At 41.7% G+C, this 21615-nt stretch overlaps 1 protein-coding gene across 1 annotated transcript in view; it reads left to right on the top strand.

The window, feature by feature from the left end:
* The first annotated feature begins 6124 nt into the window (after positions 1–6124).
* Positions 6125–21615, top strand: part of OGN (osteoglycin) — a 35769-nt gene continuing 20278 nt past the window's right edge. Inside the window, exons 1-3 of the mRNA XM_030207123.1 lie at positions 6125–6142; positions 10659–10893; positions 12537–12615. Of these exons, the coding sequence (XP_030062983.1) occupies positions 10735–10893; positions 12537–12615 (238 nt within the window). The 5' untranslated portion in view covers positions 6125–6142; positions 10659–10734. The remainder of the gene's footprint in view (positions 6143–10658; positions 10894–12536; positions 12616–21615) is intronic.

Raw genomic sequence — 21615 nt, 5'->3', positions numbered from 1 at the left:
AATGGGTTGGTGCCTGCATATATGAACACATGGGTCCCTTGGTATGTCCCATATCAACAGCTACACTCTAAAGATCAATATAGAGTGTCACATCCTGACATTAATGCATTTAGGTTACAATCATTGAAGAAATGGTATATAAACAAAATTGTACCAGAATTATGGAACTCTCAGCTAGTAAGCGTGTTAGTGTTTTTAGCGCGCTAACCATGTAGGTGCCATAGAGGCATATTTTCAAAGCACTTAGCCTCCCAAAGTTCCATAGAAACCTATGGAACTTAGCCTCCCAAAGTGCTTTGAAAATATGCCTCATAATATTCCTATGGATGTCTACACGGTTAGTGCGCACTAATTTTTAGCACACACTAAAAACACTAGCACACCTTAGTAAACAGGGCCTTAAATATGTTCAGTATTGCAAGATGTTAAATACCTGGTTATTCAAGAAAATTTATTGTTTCTTAACATTGAAATTATTACATTTAATGTAATTTTGCCTACATTTGATTGTAATCTGCCTTGAGCCATTGCTATTGGTTAGGCAGAACAAAAATGTATAATTAAAAATTCTTATTAACATGGATGTTTCACGAGGGTCAAGCACATTTAATTTGAGCAGTGTAAAGAATTGTGGGGTGTTTTTTTTTAATATTGGGTGAGCATTCCTTGCATGACTGGTATTCCTGAAAGCTGAATGGTGCACAGTGCTGTACACCGCCTTGGGTGAATCTCTTCATTAAGGCAGCTAATAAATCCCAATAAAGAAATAAATAAATACAAAGTATATAGCTTTCAATTATGTACACAATATGCTGGATGAATCTGACAATTTGAGAATGTACAGAAATTATTTAAGGAACCATTTACTATCACATGCTAATGCCATTAATGCATGACATTTACTTCAGGACCTGTTTCATAAAATGGGCTCTGCAATAGATAAATGTGCAATAATGGCATTAGTGCATGCTGATAATAAATAACCCCATGAATGTCTACATTTTAATTAACATACTGAATTGCAATAAAAGTACATTTTTAAAGATTTTTTCATCGTATTTGTTTAAAAAATGCTAAACTACTACAAATTAAAAAGTGTTAGAAGTCACAGTCTATGCTGGGACCGCTGCTTTTCAACATATTTATAAATGACCCAGAGATGGGAGTAACTAGTGAAGTAATTAAATTTGCTGATGACACAAAGTTTTTCAAAGTCGTTAAATCGCGGGAGGATTGTGAAAAATTACAAGAGGACCTTACGAGACTGGGCATCTAAATGGCAGATGACGTTTAATGTGAGCAAGTGCAAAGTGATGCATGTGGGAAAGAGGAACCTGAATTATAGCTATGTCATGCAAGGTTCCACGTTAGGAGTCACAGACCAAGAAAGGGATCTAGGTGTCGTCGTTGATGATACGTTGAAACCTTCTGCTCAGTGTGCTGCTGTGGCTAAGAAAGCAAATATAATGTTAGGTATTATTAGGAAAGGAATGGAAAACAAAAATGAGGATGTTATAATGCCTTTGTATCGCTCCATGGTGCGACCGCGCCTTGAATATTGTGTTCAATTCTGGTTGCCGCATCTCAAAAAAGATATAGTGGAATTAGAAAAGGTGCAGAGATGGGCAACGAAAATGATAAAGGGGATGGGACGACTTCCCTATGAGGAAAGGCTAAAGCAGCTAGGGCTCTTCAACTTGGAGAAAAGGCAGCTGAGGGGAAATATGATTGCGGTCTATAAAATAATGAGTGGAGTTGAACGGGTAGATGTGAAGCGTCTGTTTACGCTTTCCAAAAATACTAGGACTAGGGGGCATGCGATGAAGCTACAATATAATAAATTTAAAACAAATCGGAGAAAATGTTTCTTCACTCAACATGTAATTAAACTTTGGAATTCGTTGCCAGAGAATGTGGTAAAGGCGGTTAGCTTAGCGGAGTTTTTAAAAGGTTTGGACGGCTTCCTAAAGGAAAAGTCCATAGACCGTTATTTAATGGACTTAGGGAAAATCCACTATTTCTGGAATAAGCAGTATAAAATGTTTTGTAGTTTTTTGGGATCTTGCCAGGTATTTGTGACCTGGATTGGCCACTGTTGGAAACAGGATGCTGGGCTTGATGGACCTTTGGTCTTTCCCAGTAATACTTATGTACCTATGTTTTTGACAGCAAAGAAAATGCAGAAGTCTGTTTCTGATCCTTTTCCAGATCTCAGAAAACAGCTGAGAAAATTATCTTTTGGAGATGTTTTTCACTGTAAGTAGGCTTTCAGTTTTGGTGATATTAGCCAGAACATTCTTTTTAAATCACACTAAGTTCATGTCGACAGTTTGTAATTCTTAACTCTGTGGGAAATGATTGTTACTAATTATTTCTATAGTGCTATTCCATGCATGCAGCACTGTACACACTCATATAAGAGAAGGCTCATGCTCTGTACAGATTAGAATCCATTCAAAACATAGTAGAGGACAAATAACTTAGGGCCCCTTTTACTAAGCTGCAGTAAAAGGGTGTTTTTGACACATGCTGAGGCCCCCTTTTGCCACCACGGGTAAAAGGCTGTCTTTTTTTTTTTTTTAAAGAAATGGTCGTGCGGTAAGTAAACCACTTGCCGCACAGCCATTTCCAGGGGAAGCACTTATCGCCACTTACTGAAGTGGCAGTAAAGGCTCCTGTGCTAACCGGGCACTACACGATTACTGCCAGGTAAAAACCGGGGCTACAAAAATAAAAAATGTTTCTAGCGACAGTAATGGCGTGTGCTGGGGGTGGGAACTACCACCGGGGCTGCTGTGGTATGCCAGCGGTAGTTCCGGATAAGAGAGTGGTAAGTCCATGTTGGACTTATCACCGCTTAGTAGAAGACCCTCTTAAAGCACATCTGCAATACCAATGGCAAGCGTTCAAGCACAGGACCTGTACACAAGCAACTAAACCACAACTCAGAAGTAACAAAAAGTATTTATTAGTATGTTTGGGTTGAAACACAAAATAAGCCTGTCTTCCTCCTCTGGGCCTCCCTGACTTTCCATAACACAAGGTTTTTATATTTCCTGGTTTGGAACCACCTGCTCTGACTTTGCTAAGGTGGTCTAGTGAAGACTGGGCTTAAGAAGGACTGGGGTTCTTTTATATACTCCCTCAAATGAGAAAAGAGCAACAATGCTAAGAAGTCTCAGAACAAGACACTGTTCAAGATTGCCAACTGGCTTCATTTTTTCTCTTCAGGACAGGCTGACCTACTTCTGGTTTAACTCTATTGAAATGCATGATTTTATAATTCTAAGTCCCTTAGAAACACAGGACAAGTCCAAGCATGCAGCAGGGTAAAACAAAGACTGGTCAGTCTATCCTGAAAAAAAAATAGAGCCAGCTGGCCAGACTCTTTTTCATTACAGAGAAAGAAACTAACAACTTCTTTTCCTTAGTCTAGGCCAGTGCCCAGACACAGCCTCTTGGGACCCGTAGACTGGATGATGTGACCTGAAAAACAGGCTCTGTTTAGGGTTCTCCTTAACTGAATAACATGACAAAATAAGACAATCACCGCACTGCTCTTGTACCACAACTGAGATAATATAACTTAAAAACATATTAACTGGAACAGTAAAGGATTCCTTTACTGTTCCAGTTAATATATTTGCTAAGCTATATTAATAAAAATACTGGATGCAACTGAAAAAATGGCCTGAATATACTGTTTCAGCCTACAGCAGATATTTTGGAAATGAGAATGGACTTGCTGCTTCAAATGGAGTCCACTTCATAACAAGCCTTAAAATTTTGAAAACTTTGCTAAGAAAAAGAACAAAAGTTTTAAGGGGGTCTTTTACTAAAGCGTGCTCACATTTTTAGTGCGCGCTAAAATTGTGGGCGAGCTAAACGTTAGAGACACCAATGCATTCCTATGGGCGTCTCTAACGTTTAGCGCGCACTAAAAAAGTGAGTGTGCCTTAGTAAAAGACGCCCTAACAGATTTCTTATGATGGATAATATTTCCCCTAAAGAAATATTTAAAAGGCAATTCTATAACTGTGTACCTGTTAGGAGCCTATTCTATAAAGGAATATAGACACCTACTTTCCTTTATAAAATACTTGCCTAACTGGCCATATAAGCACTTACTGTTATGAACAAGAAATTATTTCAACCATAGAGCTGGTGTGTTAGCACCTAATTGCCAAACATATGTGGAGAATAGAGCTTAGGCGGAATCTGGCATTTACATGCATATGTGCCCATATATATCTAAATCGTATTATTCTAAACATTTATGTGCATAATCCGTAGAATTACCCCCATAATAGATGATAGCAGATAAAGACCGATATGATCCATTATAGTCTGCCCAGTACAGTTCCCAATGCAGTATGGATTATTATACTCATGCCTTTAATTTTCGAGGATTGTATCTGCCACATAGAACAGATTACTTGCTCTATGGTTTCTTAGAATAAACAGCTGTTTTGCATTTGTGTAATCCATTCTTGGTTTCCATCTTCTTATACTTTAGGGGTCCACTGTGTTTATCCTACTCCCGTTTGAATTCCAGCACCTTTTAACCTCAACCACCTCCTTCCAGAGGGCATTTCAGACACCAGTGAACAAATATTTCATTCTCTCTCTTTCTAACCTCATATCATGTCTTCATTTGAAAAAAGGTTTATTTGTTCAATACCTTTGAAGTATTTAAACGTCTGTCCCTCCTTTCCCCTAGAGCATGTATATTTAGAACCTCCAATCATTTCTCATAAGTCTTCTGATAGAGACCTCTAACCGTTTTTGTCACTTTCCTTTGTATTAACCCTAGCTTTTTTTATGTCATTAGTGAAATATGGCCTCCAAAACTGAATACAATACTCCAACTAAGGCCTTACCAGTGACTTCTACAGGGGCATTATCACCTCTTTCTTCCTGCTGGTTTTGGAAGTCTCTGTTCAGCCTTGCATCTTTCTGGCTTAGGCCACCGCCTTATCACATTGTTTTGCATGAGATTGCATCCTTAGATAGCCTTGAATTGTTTTAGAATCATCCTCTGATGTAGTCTCTTTCAGGGCCACTCTTTTGAGCCAAGAAAAGATTTTTTTTTGTTTATATGTTCCCTCATGTCTCCCACGGCTACCCAAACCTGGAGAAGAGGTTTTCTCCAAGCACAGTTTATAGTCTATGGCATACTAGCCGTTAAGCCCATAAAAACGGGCAAGATTTCCAGCTACCCTCCTTGCCGCCACTCCCTCCCCCCTCCGTGCTGGGCCCCCTGCACTGACCTGACAGTGCCTCTCACCTCCGTGTGAAAGCTGCCTGCAGCGCTTCCACACGGAGGTGAGAGGCGCTGTCAGGTCAGTGCAGGGGGCCCGATGCGGAGGAGGGCGGGAGCGGCGGCTGGGATGGGGGGGAGGGTGGAGGTTGGTGCGCGCGATGTTCGTTTCCAGGCGGCAGCATCCGACAGTGACTACGACTCCGTTTCCCTCTCTGTTCCGCCCTCTGACATCATCACGTCCTAGCTGTCAAGTGCCCTGCAGGTCTAAGGAAACCAGAAGAACAGAACCATAGGGATAGCAGTCCTGTTGCCCCAGGAGGCTCAAAGAGCCACAGCAAAGAGAGTGGGAGAGTAGCTATTTGAATATCTCCTTTTGGTTTAAAATATCCTGTAGGTTGGAGCAAAGAAATACATTCAGGTGTCTTACAGCCCAGAAAGTGGAATTCTTGAATACAAGAGGAAAGAGGTTATAGGTCTTGCAGGTCAGAGGTACAAGTTTCTGACTGTGAGCCCAGAGAAGTGGAAGATTCCTGGTGGTGGAAGAAAGAAGAATTCTACAGCAGAAGGAAAGAGGAATTCCCAGACTGAAGTCTACCTAATCTCATATGCCTGTCTTCTATTGCTTTTCTTTCCTGTCCAAGACTGTAGCTCTTTTCTATTTAGTTTGTAAAACACTCTTAAACAAGCAAACACACGACAACCTATTTTTGTGTTTCTTGTTTTGCCTGTGATAACTTTTTACTCTGCTTTTAATCACCCAGTAAAAACTATTTTTACATATACAGTGCTTGCAAAGAAATAGAGAGTGACAGCATCCATGTAAAGCATTCAGCAAACAGTGTCTCGAAGAAAGTCTATTTTCTACCCCTCAGGACACAGGTATATGATCTCCCTTTTCACATCTCCCTTGTAACTCTTGGATACCTCTAGTTCAGACAGGTGCCTGAGGGGTCCCACTACAATATATGTACTACTAATAGATTTTTTTTCCAGTAAGGCACTTATCTGCCAAGATACACACATATTTGAGAAAGCCTGCACAGAAAAAGTTTTTCAAACACAAGATACTCACATATATTGAATTTGAAAATTGGTAGCTGTGCAGGTAAACGAATACACGTACATTTAAGCAAGGTAGATCAGGGGTAGAAAATTTGCTGCATTAGAAACATGCTGATTACAAAAGTATCTTTTGAAAATGTAAAATATATATCTAAGAGGGGAAGTAATCAACATGGGCTACCGTTAAGACATGTTAATCTACTATTAACCCCAATTATTACTATTAGGTCTCATTGCATAAAATGGGACCTGTGCTAAAATAGCATGAGTTTGTGGTAAAATAACACGCCTTCATGGTAGTCTAGGTTGATAACTATATCCCTAAATCCAATACAGACTCTCTTTTATGCAGACAAGTTCAATCGTTTTACTCATACTACCCCTCTCCTCAAGACTCTTCACTGGCTCCCTATCCGTTTTCGCATCCTGTTCAAACTTCTTCTACTAACCTATAAATGTACTCACTCTGCTGCTCCCCAGTATCTCTCCACACTCGTCCTTCCCTACACCCCTTCCCGTGCACTCCGCTCCATGGATAAATCCTTCTTATCTGTTCCCTTCTCCACTACTGCCAACTCCAGACTCCGCGCCTTCTGTCTCGCTGCACCCTACGCCTGGAATAAACTTCCTGAGCCCCTACGTCTTGCTCCATCCTTGGCCACCTTTAAATCTAGACTGAAAGCCCACCTCTTTAACATTGCTTTTGACTCATAAGCACTTGTAACCACTTGCCTCCACCTACCCTCCTCTCCTCCTTCCTGTACACATTAATTGATTTGATTACTTTATTTTTTGTCTATTAGAGTGTAAGCTCTTTGAGCAGGGACTGTCTTTCTTCTATGTTTTTACAGCGCTGCGCACGCCTTGTAGCGCTATAGAAATGCTAAATAGTAGTAGTAGTAGTAATTGCATTTTTAAAATACGCATACTTTCAGGTAACTGAAAATCTACTTAACCTGTCATCTCCACATATCTATTTTTACCCATGTAAACAGGTAACCCAAGTCTTTCAAGACTGACTCCAAAGCACACATTAAGTACCTAGAACAATAAAATGAAGTTTCTTGTTATGGAAATTTCAAAAAAAGTATTTTGAAAACAGCCACACACTGAGAATAGCAAGGCTTTTTTTAACAGGTTTGGTAACTTTTAATTGAATATACATACTTTCCTGTAGATAATTATGGATAAGAAGTCACTGTACTGATACGAGACCTCTAATAATATTCTCTTTTACACAACTAAACATTACAATAAAATTCAAGCAGTGTTTTTTTCTGTACCTGATGCTATCAGACCAATAGCTGACATGACTAAACAGTGACTGCTCTATCAGCTGATTCCATCAACCATAGAAAAAAAACAAAATTCCTGATTTGGTCAATTTATGTTTGGCCTGAAATGAGCAACTAGCTGATGATGTTTTGTTTTTGTTAAACATTTATCATCAGAAAATTAGGTAGTTGTCTAAAAATGTTTTTGCTGAGCACCTCATACAGAAATGCAGACCCAGGAGCAAGATGGGTCTCTATAGATGCCACATTAATACCCTCAACACAACACAAATTCAGATATAATTCATTTGAACTGTTTATAGACTGACCATTCACCAAAGTGGTTTTAAGAGGCATTTAACACAGAAGTTCAGAAAGTTATTGCTAGCATGAAGCCCCCCCCCCCCCCCTCACCCAAAGGCAAAGTCTAGGGAGCTTAAAAAAAAAAAGGCTACCTCTCTCTTGCCAATGTCTTAATTTTAAGTTACTCTGTATCTAGGACCTCATGAGCATTCCCACCCTTTTTAGGTCGGAAAGCATAAGAAACCAAAGTGCAACATAAATTACTGTCAGGGGAAACTGCGATCCTGCAGTCAGAAATGGCAGGTTCTATTTTCACAGGCTTTTATTATTAAAAATATTTAAAAACTGGTGCACATTTTCTATATTGTCTTTACTCACCCTGCCTCCCTCCCCCCATCATCCCTAGAAGCCACATTCTCCTCCTCTTGCAATCATTTTCATCATCCCCAACAGTCACATACTCCTCCTTGCTCAATCCCCCAATCCCCTCTCCCTGACCCCGGCACAACTCTCCTGGCTCCATCCCAATTTCCTAATGCCAGCTTCCTATCACCAGGCAGAGACGCAACAAGCCTCAGCTGGACCAAGAAGTGCAGCAGGAGTGAGGAAATAAACACTTACTACTACTACTACTTATCATTTCTATAGCGCTACTAGACGCACGTAGCACTGTACACTTGAACATGAAGAGACAGTCCCTGCTCGACAGAGCTTACAATCTAATTAGGACAGACAAACAGGACAAATAAGGGATAAGGACAAAGAGTAGCAAGATTCCGGCAGATGCACAGCTGCTCCATGTACAGAAAGTGGAAGAAGTGTGTGCGGTGGTGAACAAGACACTGTAGCCAACCATGTTGTGTGTATGCATCAGGGGGCAGCAAACGGCACTGTTCACATTTTCACCACACTCTGCTCACTCTTTCTTTCCCAAAGAAAGTAGTGGCTGATGTGCCTGTAGGAAAAAGCCACGGCAGAATAAAGAAATAACGCATTTAAGATTGTAAGCTCTTTTGAGCAGGGACTGTCTCTTTGTATCAGGTGTTCAGCGCCGCGTGCGTCTGGTAGCACTATACAAATGCTAATAATAATAATAATAATGGTAAGTGTCAAAGCAAGACTTGCCGCAGAGATGGGGAAATGTAATAAACACAAATAGAAAGAAATCTCCCAGACATGCATCTGCTTTGGCTGATTACTGTGCAAACTTGGCCATGGCCACTGCTGCTTCTGCCTCCTCCTTTTTTTCAGGGCCTCTGTGCCACAACCACTGTTGCCCTCCTCACTCATTCCCAAGAATGGGCACAGAGAAAAGACTATCACTGAATTGTGGAAGGGGTGGGAGGTTGAGGCAGTTTTGTAATAAATAGAAAGCCTTAATTCTCCATCAGGGGGTGTTTTATCATGGTTTCCCAGTTATAACTGAAAATAAGAAACTATGTACTAAGGGTGCACCTTTTTTTTTCTAACCACATTCACAGATTTGCATTCTGCTTACTGCAGGTTTGTACAAATCATTTTTCATTGCCAAGATGCACTATGCATATCATTATATTAGCACACAGGTAGTAAATTGTTTTTACACTCATGCTAAGGAATATGAACAAAGCTTTTGGAGCACATTTCTTAGCGTACTCTTAGTGAAAAGCTTCCTTAGAACTGTCACTTATATATTACTGGCTCTACAGTTTTTCTGCTTTAAAGTACAAGCCAGTTGCTTCTTCTCCTAGCAGACACGTCCACGTAAATGAAAAACATATGACTGTAAACGAGAAGTTACTTCACATTCTAATAATCAGTTCACTAAAACAACTTACTAATTGGAATGGAAAGACCTTTCTGTCTTAGAAGATGGTAGCCAAACTCAGATTTCTATAGTCCAGAGTACAATTCTAAGAGATTTTTTCTCTTATCCCGAGGAAAAAATACTGGAACAGCTTTTCACCCCTTCACTATCTTAAGGAAGCATTTATTTCAGTGTCTTGGAAAATATCCACAACTTTCCTCTGTCACTTGGGATTAACATATTAATGAGAAACTCAGGAAAGGAGAGCTCCAAATATGCTAACACTGGTAGGTTTTATTCATTTTGTTTTGTTTGGCCCAAAAAGTAACTTTTTAAAAGTTAAAGCAACTTGTTGAAAAAAGAAGCTATTTACTTGAATTTAAGGACATTTATTTCCTCTCTCTTTTCTAAAATTGTTAAATGTTTAAATACTAATCAAAGACTGAAAGCACTACCTACAAATAGTATGAAATTCAAGAGATGTATTAAAGCTATCCACTCAGCTCACATCCCAAAGCAAATGACATTGCTTGTATGTGCACATGAATTTATGATTACAGCACGAAAGATCACTTATTGAAAGGAAATACAAATTAAATCCCTTTGGTTTTGAACAGTTCTAACCATATTTTGCATGGCAGGGATTTACAGACTGTTCCATTGTATTAAAAATGCTCTGGCAAGCAATAGAAAAATGAGCAACATATGGTGTTAACTCCCACAATGGAAATTTTAATACATTAAATTAGGTAATAAATAGTTCTGTTATATCCTTTAATTCCAATCTGTTTATATGCATATGTGAGTCAGAATCTGCATCGACTGTTGTGAACTACTTAAAACAGCACTGCATATAGCAAAAGGGTTAATGGTTGTTCCATGGTCCCCTGCCTTAGGGTCCTCTGCCAACTAATCCTCCAGGCTCTCAATACTGTTTTGACAGATTGCCTTTTTTATAATTGAACTCTAGGAAAATATTCACCCAAAGTGAGCACTCCACCAGTTTTCCTCTAACTTTCCAGCCATATGTTCTGCTCTTTGCTAAAATGAAGACATTGCAACCTGCACTTTTCTTATTTATGCTTGCAACTTTGGTGAAGTCAGCACCACCTATTCAACAAGAACCAATCAACATTTATGACTATGGGACAGACGATGGACAACTATTCAAAGAAGAAAATCCACAGGGAGCAAACATAAATAAGGTACTGACTTGTGTGTTGTAAGTGAATTTCCAAGCTTCAAAAAAATCATCTGTTATTGTATGTCTGCCCATATTTTGAGGAAGGGATTTTAAGAATGTAGAAAAGTAATGTGAGGTTTTTTTCTTTACACAAATAGTTTTTAGAATAAGTTAAAATGTACAATTCTCTTTAAGCAAGTTGGTATTCTGACCTTAGGTTATAAATGTTTACACTGCTGAAAACAAAAGACATCTTTATTTAAGCCAGTTAAAAGAAAATCAACACACACGATATATTTATAAGGCTTAAAATGTTTGAAAATAAAAGCTTCTAAGCTACTAAGATTCCTTCCTCTATTTTCTATTCCCCTCATCAATTTTCCCATTCCCTCTGCATCTCTAAATAAACCAGATTTGGACACATGCTGAAGAAAGTATCAATAGATATGATATGATGTCTTTTTGTTTTTTAATAAACTGATAGGCTCAAATAACATTGACTAAGAATTTCAACATTTTTCCTATGCAGTAGGTGAAAAGCTAGTATAATTAATATTTACTTCAAGATGTATATATTCTATTGATTTACATAATCATCTTTTTTATAGCAAGGTACACATTTTCTCAGATGTGAATGCTAAAGAGAAATGTTTTATGAAGTTAAAAAAAAAACCTGGCAAATCAACTAGTATACTAATGTCAATAAACTCCACAGGTGTGGATATTAAAATAACAATAGGCATGAATGTGATTTCTAAAGCTAACAAGATATTTCTGCACACCACACCTGTATATTCCACTAAAAGGAACGGGGTATTAAGATACAGCGGACAAGAAGTAGCCTAGTGTCTATCTGAGGATCCAAATTCACCCAACACAGTTAATCCAGTCCTGGGTTTATCAAATTGCATGCAGGGACTTGTAGTTCCGATTTCCCCATTGCATTCCCTAAGCAAAGCAAGGCTTACAAGTCCCTGTATGCAATGGGGTAAAACCAGGACTGGATTAACCCTGTTGGCGGATCTGGATCCAGTTGGCAACTTTATCTTTAACACTAGTGTAATCACACAAAATGATAAAGAAGGTAAAGATATTTACAAGGTATATGCTCTAAAGTCTGAAAACTGTGAGGTCATATAAGGTGTTAACACAATCAGAATGAAAAAGGGGTGCACAGAACCAAGTCATTTAGGGGCATGTAGTAAGCAGTTAGCATGGGTTTTAGCACCTGCCAACACCTAGCATGTGCTGAACAGCCTTTGCAGAAGAAGTCCAGTGCTAAATGTATAGAGCAGGATGTGGTAAAGTATGGAGATTGGGAGGGGAGTGCACGTTGCAGTCGGCACATGATAGCATGCTGTCAAATGTGCAGTTAAAGCAGGTTCACCTAACAATAGGCATAGCGTGAGAAAGTAAAATGCGTTAGGGAGCATGTCTGAGCAGACGCCGCAGGGGGAATGCTGGGTACAACCCCAACAATTACTGCCAAGGCCTTTGCACTTATGGTGCATTGCTTTAGGCTGTTAATACAAACTAAGTGCAAGAGCCTAGTGCTCTTTAGTAAACATGTCTGCTAAACTTTTAATAAACCATATAAAGTTGATTTTCTGCACGAGTGTCTTCAAGAGTATTTGTTTTTTTTTAATAATTCTGCATTTCTTACAGAAAGGCACAACAATATTTGATGCACTCTTCCAGGGGGATGAGGGCGCAACAAAGCAACCGCCCTCAACAAATGATGTTGGTAAGCAATATAAGAAGCACATTAACACATTAATCAACACAGTCCAACTTTTTTCATGTTCAAGGCACACTTACTGTACATTAACAAAATTGTAGTGTAGCACACCAATATCTCCTGCACAGGCAATATGGACACTGGAAGGACTCATATGGCCAAGATAAGGAGCTAAAGAATTACTAAAATTCCCACCAGAGGCTGGAAGGGCTCAAAAGAGGCAGCTCAGGAGAAGGAAGCAGAGTGGTGTGTGCAGTGTAAAGCTTAATATGCGCTAAACACTGTGCATCCTATTTTATATCTATATGCCACAAAGTACTTAGTGCACACTAATGTCCATTAGCGCACGCTAAACTTTAGTAAAGGGGCCCCTTAATCTTTAAAATTCAGCCTGAAGTTTATTCTGCCATACTGGGACTAAAACAAGTACCTGCTGGCCCTCATGAAACTCTCTATTTCAGGCTTTACGATCGTACCAGGTCTTTTGCTTAGTTTGGGCTGCCTGTAAACTATCTCTGACAAAGCCCACAAGGTCTTCTAATTTCTGGCGCATATTGACTACATATTCAATTACAGGGGTGTCAGAGATGTCAACTTTCCCCTCCCAATGTTCTCTTATTAGGTCAAGGGATCGCTCACCCTCCAGCCATAAAGCAGCTCAAATGTTGTGTTTCCTGAAAAGCATGTCTCTCTCCTATATCAGTATCCATATTGGGAAGGGTCAACAGTTTGCTCAATAAGTGTGTCAGTTAAATCAGGCTGTACCATATTCACGGCCCTGGTCACCTCAGGAACTGGTCCTGCTGGAAGCACTGGAGCGCCTCCTCCTGCCGCTTGGTCAGCTGGTTCTACCTGGACTGACTCAGGATCTGGAACTGGAGAGGTGATCTGTGCTGCTTCTGCTTGTTGGGCCGCCCAGGTCTGACTATGGGTCACCATAGTGGAAATGCTGACTCCACTATCATGGGACCCATGACGGTCCCATATAGCATCGATACCAACATGTTTTTCATTATTCCTACTTCTCTGTATCCAGGATTGGTACCCCAATCCAAGAATACTCGAGCAATGGGTACAGTCTCTCTGGATCCACTGGTGAACACTACCTCTGCAGTGCACCCTGGATATGAGCCATTTCCATCTCCAACTTCAGTTCTGCAGTTCGAATTCTCGCTCCCCACGCTGCAGCTGGAATTCCCGCTCCTCTCGTAGCTGTTGGTCTAGCCACTGTCGCTCTACCATGTAGATCTGCCTGATTTCAGCTGGTGTGGCATCCGGCCCTGCCAACTCATGGGCCTCTGCAAATGAGTCTAGTCTCCCCCTAGGAGAACTCTGCGTAGGCATATCCTGCAGCTCCTCCTCGCTGAAGTCATCTAGTCACTCTGGTGTTAGGACAGGCATACCCGGTGTCTAACAACTGCTGTCAGTCGCCATCAGCACACTGCTAACACTATCAAAAACAAATGAATGGGGAAAGGACCTTGTTATTGCTGCACTCATTCACCGTGCTCTGTGTCTGGAGGTTACAGATTAAAATAAAACTCTGAACCACTCACTGGATGGTAACCCTCACCCCACACACTGAGTCTGACAATCCCACTACGCTGCCACCAAAAAAGGACAAGGTCATGAAACACATAGCACTCACCAGGGGCTAACCCTGCGGCTACCTGTCCCCAACACTGCTCAGGTCCACCTGCCGCTTGTGCTCTACATTAGCACCCTCTTCCCACCATCTAGGTCTCACTTGCCACAGGGCAAGTCTCCCACTCTGAAGTTAAATTCCCTGGTGGTTTCTAAGGACACCGGGGGGAGGGGCACACTTCCAGGGGTCCCAAAGTTCCTAAAGAACACCCACAGACCCAAAACAGAAACCACCAGGTTTCTTAATCAGTCCAGGACATCAGAGCCAATAAACAATTATGTTTATTTTCATAAAAATATTGAACAGTGAACTGAAATAAAAGGTGTAATAAGCAAAAAATAACAGGTAACAGGAAATTAACATTAAAACTAACTAAACATTTGTTTACCTGGGAAGTTCAGGACACATAGCTGCTCACAGTTTATGAAATATAACTGTTCACAGGGCCTCAGTAAAGAGGTCTTTCTCTCTCTACTTCCAAACTGAGACTAAAAACATTACCTTACAGATTAGGGAGGAAAAAGGAAACTGTCAGTTCTGTAACAACTTTACAAACAAAGAAGGTCACCAAGGTACAGAGAAGGGCAACAAAAATGACAAAGGGGATGGGATGACTTCCATATGAGAAAAGGCTGAAGCATCTAGGGCTCTTCAGCTTGGAGAAGAGATGGCTGAGGGGAGATATGATAGAGGTCTATAAAATAATGAGTGGAGTGGAACGGATAGACATGAATCGTTTGTTTACTCTTTCCAAATATACTAGGACTAGGGGGCATGTGATGAAGCTACAAAGTAGTAAATTTAATACGAATCGGAGAAAATGTTTCTTCACTCAACGTGTAATTAAACTCTGGAATTTGCTGCCAGAGAATGTGGTTAAGGCAGTTACCTTACAGAGGTTTAAAAAGGGTCTGGACGGCTTCCTAAAGAAAAAGTCCATAGACCATTATTAAATTGACTTGGGAAAATCCACTGCTTATTTCTGGGATGAGCAGCATAAAATGTATTGTACTTTTTTGGGATCTTGCCAGGTATTTGTGACCTGGATTGGCCCCTGTTGGAAACAGGGTGCTGGGCTTGAAGGACCTTTGGTCTGTCCCAGTGTGGCAATATGTTATGACTGGAGAAATGTGAGCCCTTGTGCCCCGACTGAGCACGGCTAGGATGGAGTAGGGTTACCATATTTTGTCCTCTCAAAAAGAGGACACATGTCCCGCCCCCCTGCCCCGCCCACATCCTGCCCCTTTTACTTCCTCACCCTGCCCCCTGTCACGCCCCCTCCATGCTAGTCATCAAATTTAAATTTGAATAATATTTCAAATTGTTATACTTTGAAAAATGAAAGAGCAATCCCAAATTAATTTACTATTTATAACTTTCATAGAATGGACGCTCAATAAAAACTTTCCTTTCCCTACACTTCTAGCATTAAATCTGCTACCTAGCAATATATTGCCCTGCCTGTCTCCTGACTTATCCTCTATGCTCTATCAATTTAAGTGTTTTTATGAAAATCATACAATCAGTACAGGATCAGCAGCTATTCATTGATACCCAAGCATATGAGCCCAATTAGTGTATAGTGGAGTCTTCTTTGGGTATCCATGAATGGCTGCTGATCCTGGCTTTTATCTAGGGGTTGAACATGGTGGGGAAATATATATGCTGGAATATTTCCCCATATTCAACCCCTCTTCCACCATTCCCATTTTCTCCCTGAATCCCAGACTCCACAAAAGTCTCCCAATTACTCACCTTAGTGACATACAACATCTAATCTCCCTTTGTAGGACCCCTGGGTTCTCTCCATCCCCTCAGGAGGGTCCCAAAGTACCATTATCTAGACCCAAGTCTGCCCAGCAGTGTTTGCACCAAAATAAGAAGTAGTTGTTGGGGACAATCCCCCTACCTGAGCAGAAGTTCCTGCAGGCATTTCCCCCTCAGTAGGTATAAACATGTGCTAATGGTTGTTGAGTCTGTGTAGCTGTCAGGGGTTCTATTGTTTTGCTTTAACAACAGGCTTCCTCCACCTAATAATTAAGCAGCTTGCCCTCCTGGATAAAAGGTACGTGTCAGAAAAGTTTTATGTCGCCATCCAAAATCTCACCATACTAATGGGGGGGGGGGGGGGGGGGGAGATGACCTATACACACGTTACAATTAGAAACTCCCAGTAGAATACTCCTCCCCCCTCCAGCCAAAGCGGTTCTCCATTTTTAACTGAAAAGAAAAAAAAACTCCAAACTAAAGGCTTTTACAATGACATTGTCCTTACTTACCTGATATACAGGCTTCTTCCTGCTTCTATCCCCATCTCCAGGATAAACACCAACGATATCATACACCCTCTCAGCTCAAGCCACATTGGGAGTTGTAATCTGTTGTCTGTCTCCTTTCCTTCCGGACAGAGCTTGTGCTGAAAAGACTACAACTCCCAGGTAGCTAGCTCTTCCTCTTCCCCTGCTCTTGCACATACGGGAGCTGGTGTGTGTTGTTTTTTTTTCTCGCCCATACATTTAATGACAGGTGTCCGCAATCCGCATGACGTCAAAGAGCTGAAATGAGCACTCCCGTGCAGCATATTGGTCAGAACAAAACAAACTATTGACTGCTGTATGCAAGGTGGTTGAAGAAAGCAGGAGCCGGGATGACATCAAAAGGTTGAAGCCAAGTTGGTAAATCATACACGAGAGATTTTCGTAAAAGGGTACCTACAGAATTTCTTGTTGAATTGGCCACAATAGCACTATAGAAACTTTTTTTCAAGTTTGTTTGAGAGATTTACCTGCCTGTCTCTATTCTTCCCTCCCTTCGTGACGCGAGTTCGTTCTGCAGAGTCCCGCCCTCAAGCAAATGATGTCAGAAGGCGGGACTCTGCAGAACAAATCGCGTCACGAAGGGAGGGAAGAATAGAGAGGGCAGGACTTTGAAATGACGGGACGGAGCGGCAAATTAAAAATTTAAACCCCCAAGGGCGGCGCGGGGCAGATCAGAAGTAAGGGAAGGGGAGACCCACGGCGCCGCTCGCCCGCCCGCCCAGAAATCCGGACAAACGGGCGGGCGGCCAAAACCCCCCGGACATGTCCTCAAAAAGAGGACAAGTCCGGGGAAATCCGGACGTATGGTAACCCTAGGATGGAGTGACACCGCACTCTGTCAGGCAGCCAGACAACCCCTAGCTTCTCCTGGGGAGCGACCGCTGTTCCCTGGGAGTTGAGCCCCCAGGTTCGGGCAGCCACCAGGACTTCTGGAACTGGCAGGGTTGCACGACCACTGACCAGACAGGCAGGCAAACAGACACAGTCCAAAAGCCAGGTAAATCCGTAGGTCAAAGAGTAGTCAAAAACAGTCCAAGGTCAAGGCAGGCAGCAAACAATCGAGGTCTGGAACACTGGAACTGAAGGCAAGGAGCACTGGCGTGGACCTCAAACACAAATGAGGCCGAAGCCACGAAGGACTGGAGGCAGGGCTTTAAATAGTGTAGGAATCAGTATCAAACATGTGCAGCTGATCCAAGATGGCTGCCCCCATCAGCAGAGTAGCACAACGCCCAAATACAGGCTTCCTTCCTGTTCTCATATACAAGATGGCTGCCCCCTCCTGAGCTAGCCAAGATGGCTGCTGTCCTTGCTCCAAGCCGGATGACGGCTGCCGGACTAGGAAACCGAAACATGGCTGATTCCTCTGAGTCAACCAAGATGGCCCTGGTCTTGATCCAAGCTAGATGACGGCTGCCAGACTTAGGAAACAGAAACTGAAACAGACCTTCCTAAGCCTGATCCTCAGCCTTTTCTGAGGAACCCGTGGCCCGAGCCAGTCTGGAGGAGCGCCGAACAGGTGAGGAACGTGACACAATACTTATGCACTTATGCTGGCCAAAACAAGGGAAATGCACTTCATAAAATAATACAGGGCATAGGCTTGGAAATCCACTCTTTTGCCATACCTCATATGTCTATAGCTTCATTTAGTACCATACACTTTAATTTTCCAACCTTAGACTTCCGCATTTTCATACAGACATCTTAACAATAAGTGGATCCTGAAAATATTTATTTACATTTAAATCACATCTCCTTTTCATTGGAAGCTCGGCATAATTTATATTCAGTTACAGGAGGTATTTCTCTGTGCCCAGATGGCTTAAAATATAAATTATACTTAAGAGAGGATTAAATGACTTGTCCAAGATCACAAGGAGTTCTCAACTCATTACTCTAACCACTAGGCTACTTCACTATTAGCAGTTGATTTAGGTCATTTTGAATCTTTCAAATTTGTACAGTATTTAAATTCAGATCAGATACCTCAGCTTTTTCCACATCCATAGTATCATGATACCCTAATTTCTCCATTTTAATAAAGCAATTCTTTGAAAGATAGATTGGAAAAAGGCCATTATAACAACCTGATGGCTCTGCCTGCTTTGTTTTCAATTCCCTCCCTCCCACTTGTGTTTTGGAGCATGATTACAGTCTCTAGTGATCAGTCTAGGTTGCTATCTTTGCAGCATCTCTCTTCTCATTAGAATTTGTTGGTGTCCCTCTTACCTATCTGGACCCAGGTTGCCAGTTCAATCATTGTGAGTGCTATGGGTCCATCACTGTGCAGGCAAACAAAGGGGAAAAGGGGCCACAACTTCCACAAGAGAGAGGCAAGCACAAAACAACAGGGGCAAAAGTGGAGCAAATTCCAAATGATCAAGGCAGACAAGGAGTAAGAGCGTCCAAAAAAATGTATTCGCCAAAATAAACGGACCCAAATGACCATACACCTGCTCTTCTGAGGCTACTCCAGCTATCGTGTCTTTTCTCCATGACTGCTGCTCCGTGATTTTCCTGAACCACTGCTGCAGAAAGACAGCAGCAATGGTGGCAGGCTAGAATCAAAGGGAAAACATGAGGAAGAAAGGAAACTATAAGAAACTGGACAAAATTGAAGAGGGGAGGAGAAGAAAAGAAAACAAAGGAATCAGTGATTTGGAGAAGAATGAAAAGGAGAGGAAAGGAAAGGAGGAAGAAGAGAGAAGATGAGAGGGAGAAAGAAGGTGGGAATGTTTATAGAATTCAAGCATGAATTAAACTGGGCAGATCATTTAGACCTTATCCTCTGTCATATTCTGAATGTAGTGGCTAGATGGGAGGAAGCAATTCTGATGGTCTTCCTAGAAATGTAAACAACTTTTGATGCTTTAAGCCATTCAATCCTGCTCTACCACTTAGAAGCTCTAAGCACTGAGAAAGCCATCTATCAGATGTGACCTCTGTCTTGCATCTTGTTCTTGGCTCCTTTCTTGAGGTCCCGGGTCTACTTCTCAGAGGCAGTGGGGTTTGTAGGACAATAAGACAACAAACAGATGTGGCTTAGAAAAAGGTATTTTATCTAGAAATAGGCTTCTTCCAAGTGTATAGCACTTAGAACAGACAGTTGTTGCAGAGCTGCTTCTATGTGTGCTTCAGTGTCTGCCTGTCCCTTTGATTCTGTGTGAGAGGAAATATGAGTTTGTCTAGGGAGGGGGGTGAGTGTGTATCCTGTGTTTGAATGTGTGGATATCTAAAGGTGTGTGGGTGTGTCCGAGTCTCTCGTTTGTCCCTCTTTTGGTTTATATACATCTGAATTCTCTTTTCCAGCATCTTCCTGTGTCATAATTTAGGGGTCCTTTTACTAAGGTGTGTCGAAAAATGTCCTGCGCACCTGCAAAAAAAAAGTCCTTTTTTGGGGGGCTGAAAATGGATGTGCAGCAAAGTAAAAATTGGCGCGTGTCCATTTTGGGCCTGAGACCTTACCGCCACCCACTGACTTAGTAGTAAGGGGTCACATGAGTTAACCGGGCGGTAATCGTCAGCACGCGTACACCGCCGATTACAACCCTGTTAGCGTCACGCGGTAAAAAAATAAAAAATATTTTCTGGCACGCGGTAGCCGGGCGGTAGTTCCAAACTGGCACGTGTTGGACGTATCTAGGCGTCTATGCACCTTAGTAAAAGGGCCCCTTAGTTTGTTTGATCTGATGTCTCCTGATTACAAAGAAGGTGTGAATTCTGTTACAGGCCCAGTTCTTGTCTGGTTTCTTTTGTTGTTCCTGAGCACTGGTCCTATGACATTCAAACTAAGCCCAAAAGGCAGGAGATATCCAATCTACCTACAGGAAGGGGGGGGGGGGGGGGGGGTTCAGAGTTGCCTGCAGTATCTCCCACAGACCTTTCGCTAACACTCTGGGAAGGCTCTAAATCTTTAGTTAGGCTTTCAGGTTAGGCCCTGAACAGCATGTCATACTGACAACATCCAGTCCTGGATTTTATTATGGGACCTACAGCATCCATTTCAATGAGTTAAAAAAAAAAAAAGGACTCCAATTTCTTATGTTATCCTTAAAGCAAATACTAAATCTGCTTTTTCTGATGAGTCTACAATGATTAGAGACTACAGTGTGGTTGATCCAAAGGGTATCCATTTTGTCAGTACTTTCTTTTCGGGGGGGGGGGGGGGGGGGAAGGTACCGGTACTCAAAGGGCCAGGGGAGGGGTTACTATCCATGCCTCTGCCCCTCCCTGCATTTCACAGAATTCCCCCAAAGAGTAAAATTAAATTAGGCTATTATATGTTACTGGAAAAATGCCTGCAGTTCCGAAAATGATAAAATTATTGTCAAAGATGTAGAGTTCCAAGATAGTGCCTCTATGAAAGGTGCTGTCTTGGCATTCTTTTATCCTTAAAAGTTTTCTTAACAACAACAACAAAACCCCACAAAACCAAAATAAAGCAAAAACTCAACACTATGTCTGAAAAATCAATCCAAGCTGCAACCATCTGTGAGAGGTAAAGAATACTAGCAGGTTTCAGGGCTGCACCACTCCTTAGACTAAGGGAAGGAGGCTTTAGGGGTTGTTTTCAGATACAGGCTTAAAGTTTTCTTACCATCTTAATGGTGAAATGTATAGGGAGGATGAGGATTTTTCCCTCTGAGACTCTGATCTCACCTGTGGCAGGTCTGATGGATGCATATATGCATATGTGGTATGCCAAGAAATCCAGATAGGGCAAGCCAGTACACAATCACTGATTGAGGTCCTGCAGGGGAGAGGGATATCAGCAGGAATTCCTGAATTTGATATCAACATTTAGCCTGGAGCTGTGATCTCCTCTGCACAGCTGCAGATGTCAACACCAGATACTGCTGTAGCTGAACAGATATGAACCGACACAATTTGGGTTCTGCTAGCCCAAGGAGGAGGGAAAAAAAAGCAGGTCTTTCATTGTAGGGCAGCAGTTATGGGGAAGCAATGGCAGGAAGATACTACTAAAGTTTCACCATACCAGTCAACTGATCCATTATCAGCTGTGGTTTCTGGACAGAATAT

Source organism: Microcaecilia unicolor, chromosome 6 (assembly GCF_901765095.1).
Source record: "Microcaecilia unicolor chromosome 6, aMicUni1.1, whole genome shotgun sequence".
Classification (NCBI taxonomy): domain Eukaryota; kingdom Metazoa; phylum Chordata; class Amphibia; order Gymnophiona; family Siphonopidae; genus Microcaecilia; species Microcaecilia unicolor.
Note: the sequence above shows the minus strand (reverse complement) of the source record. Positions and strands in the feature narration are given on the sequence as shown.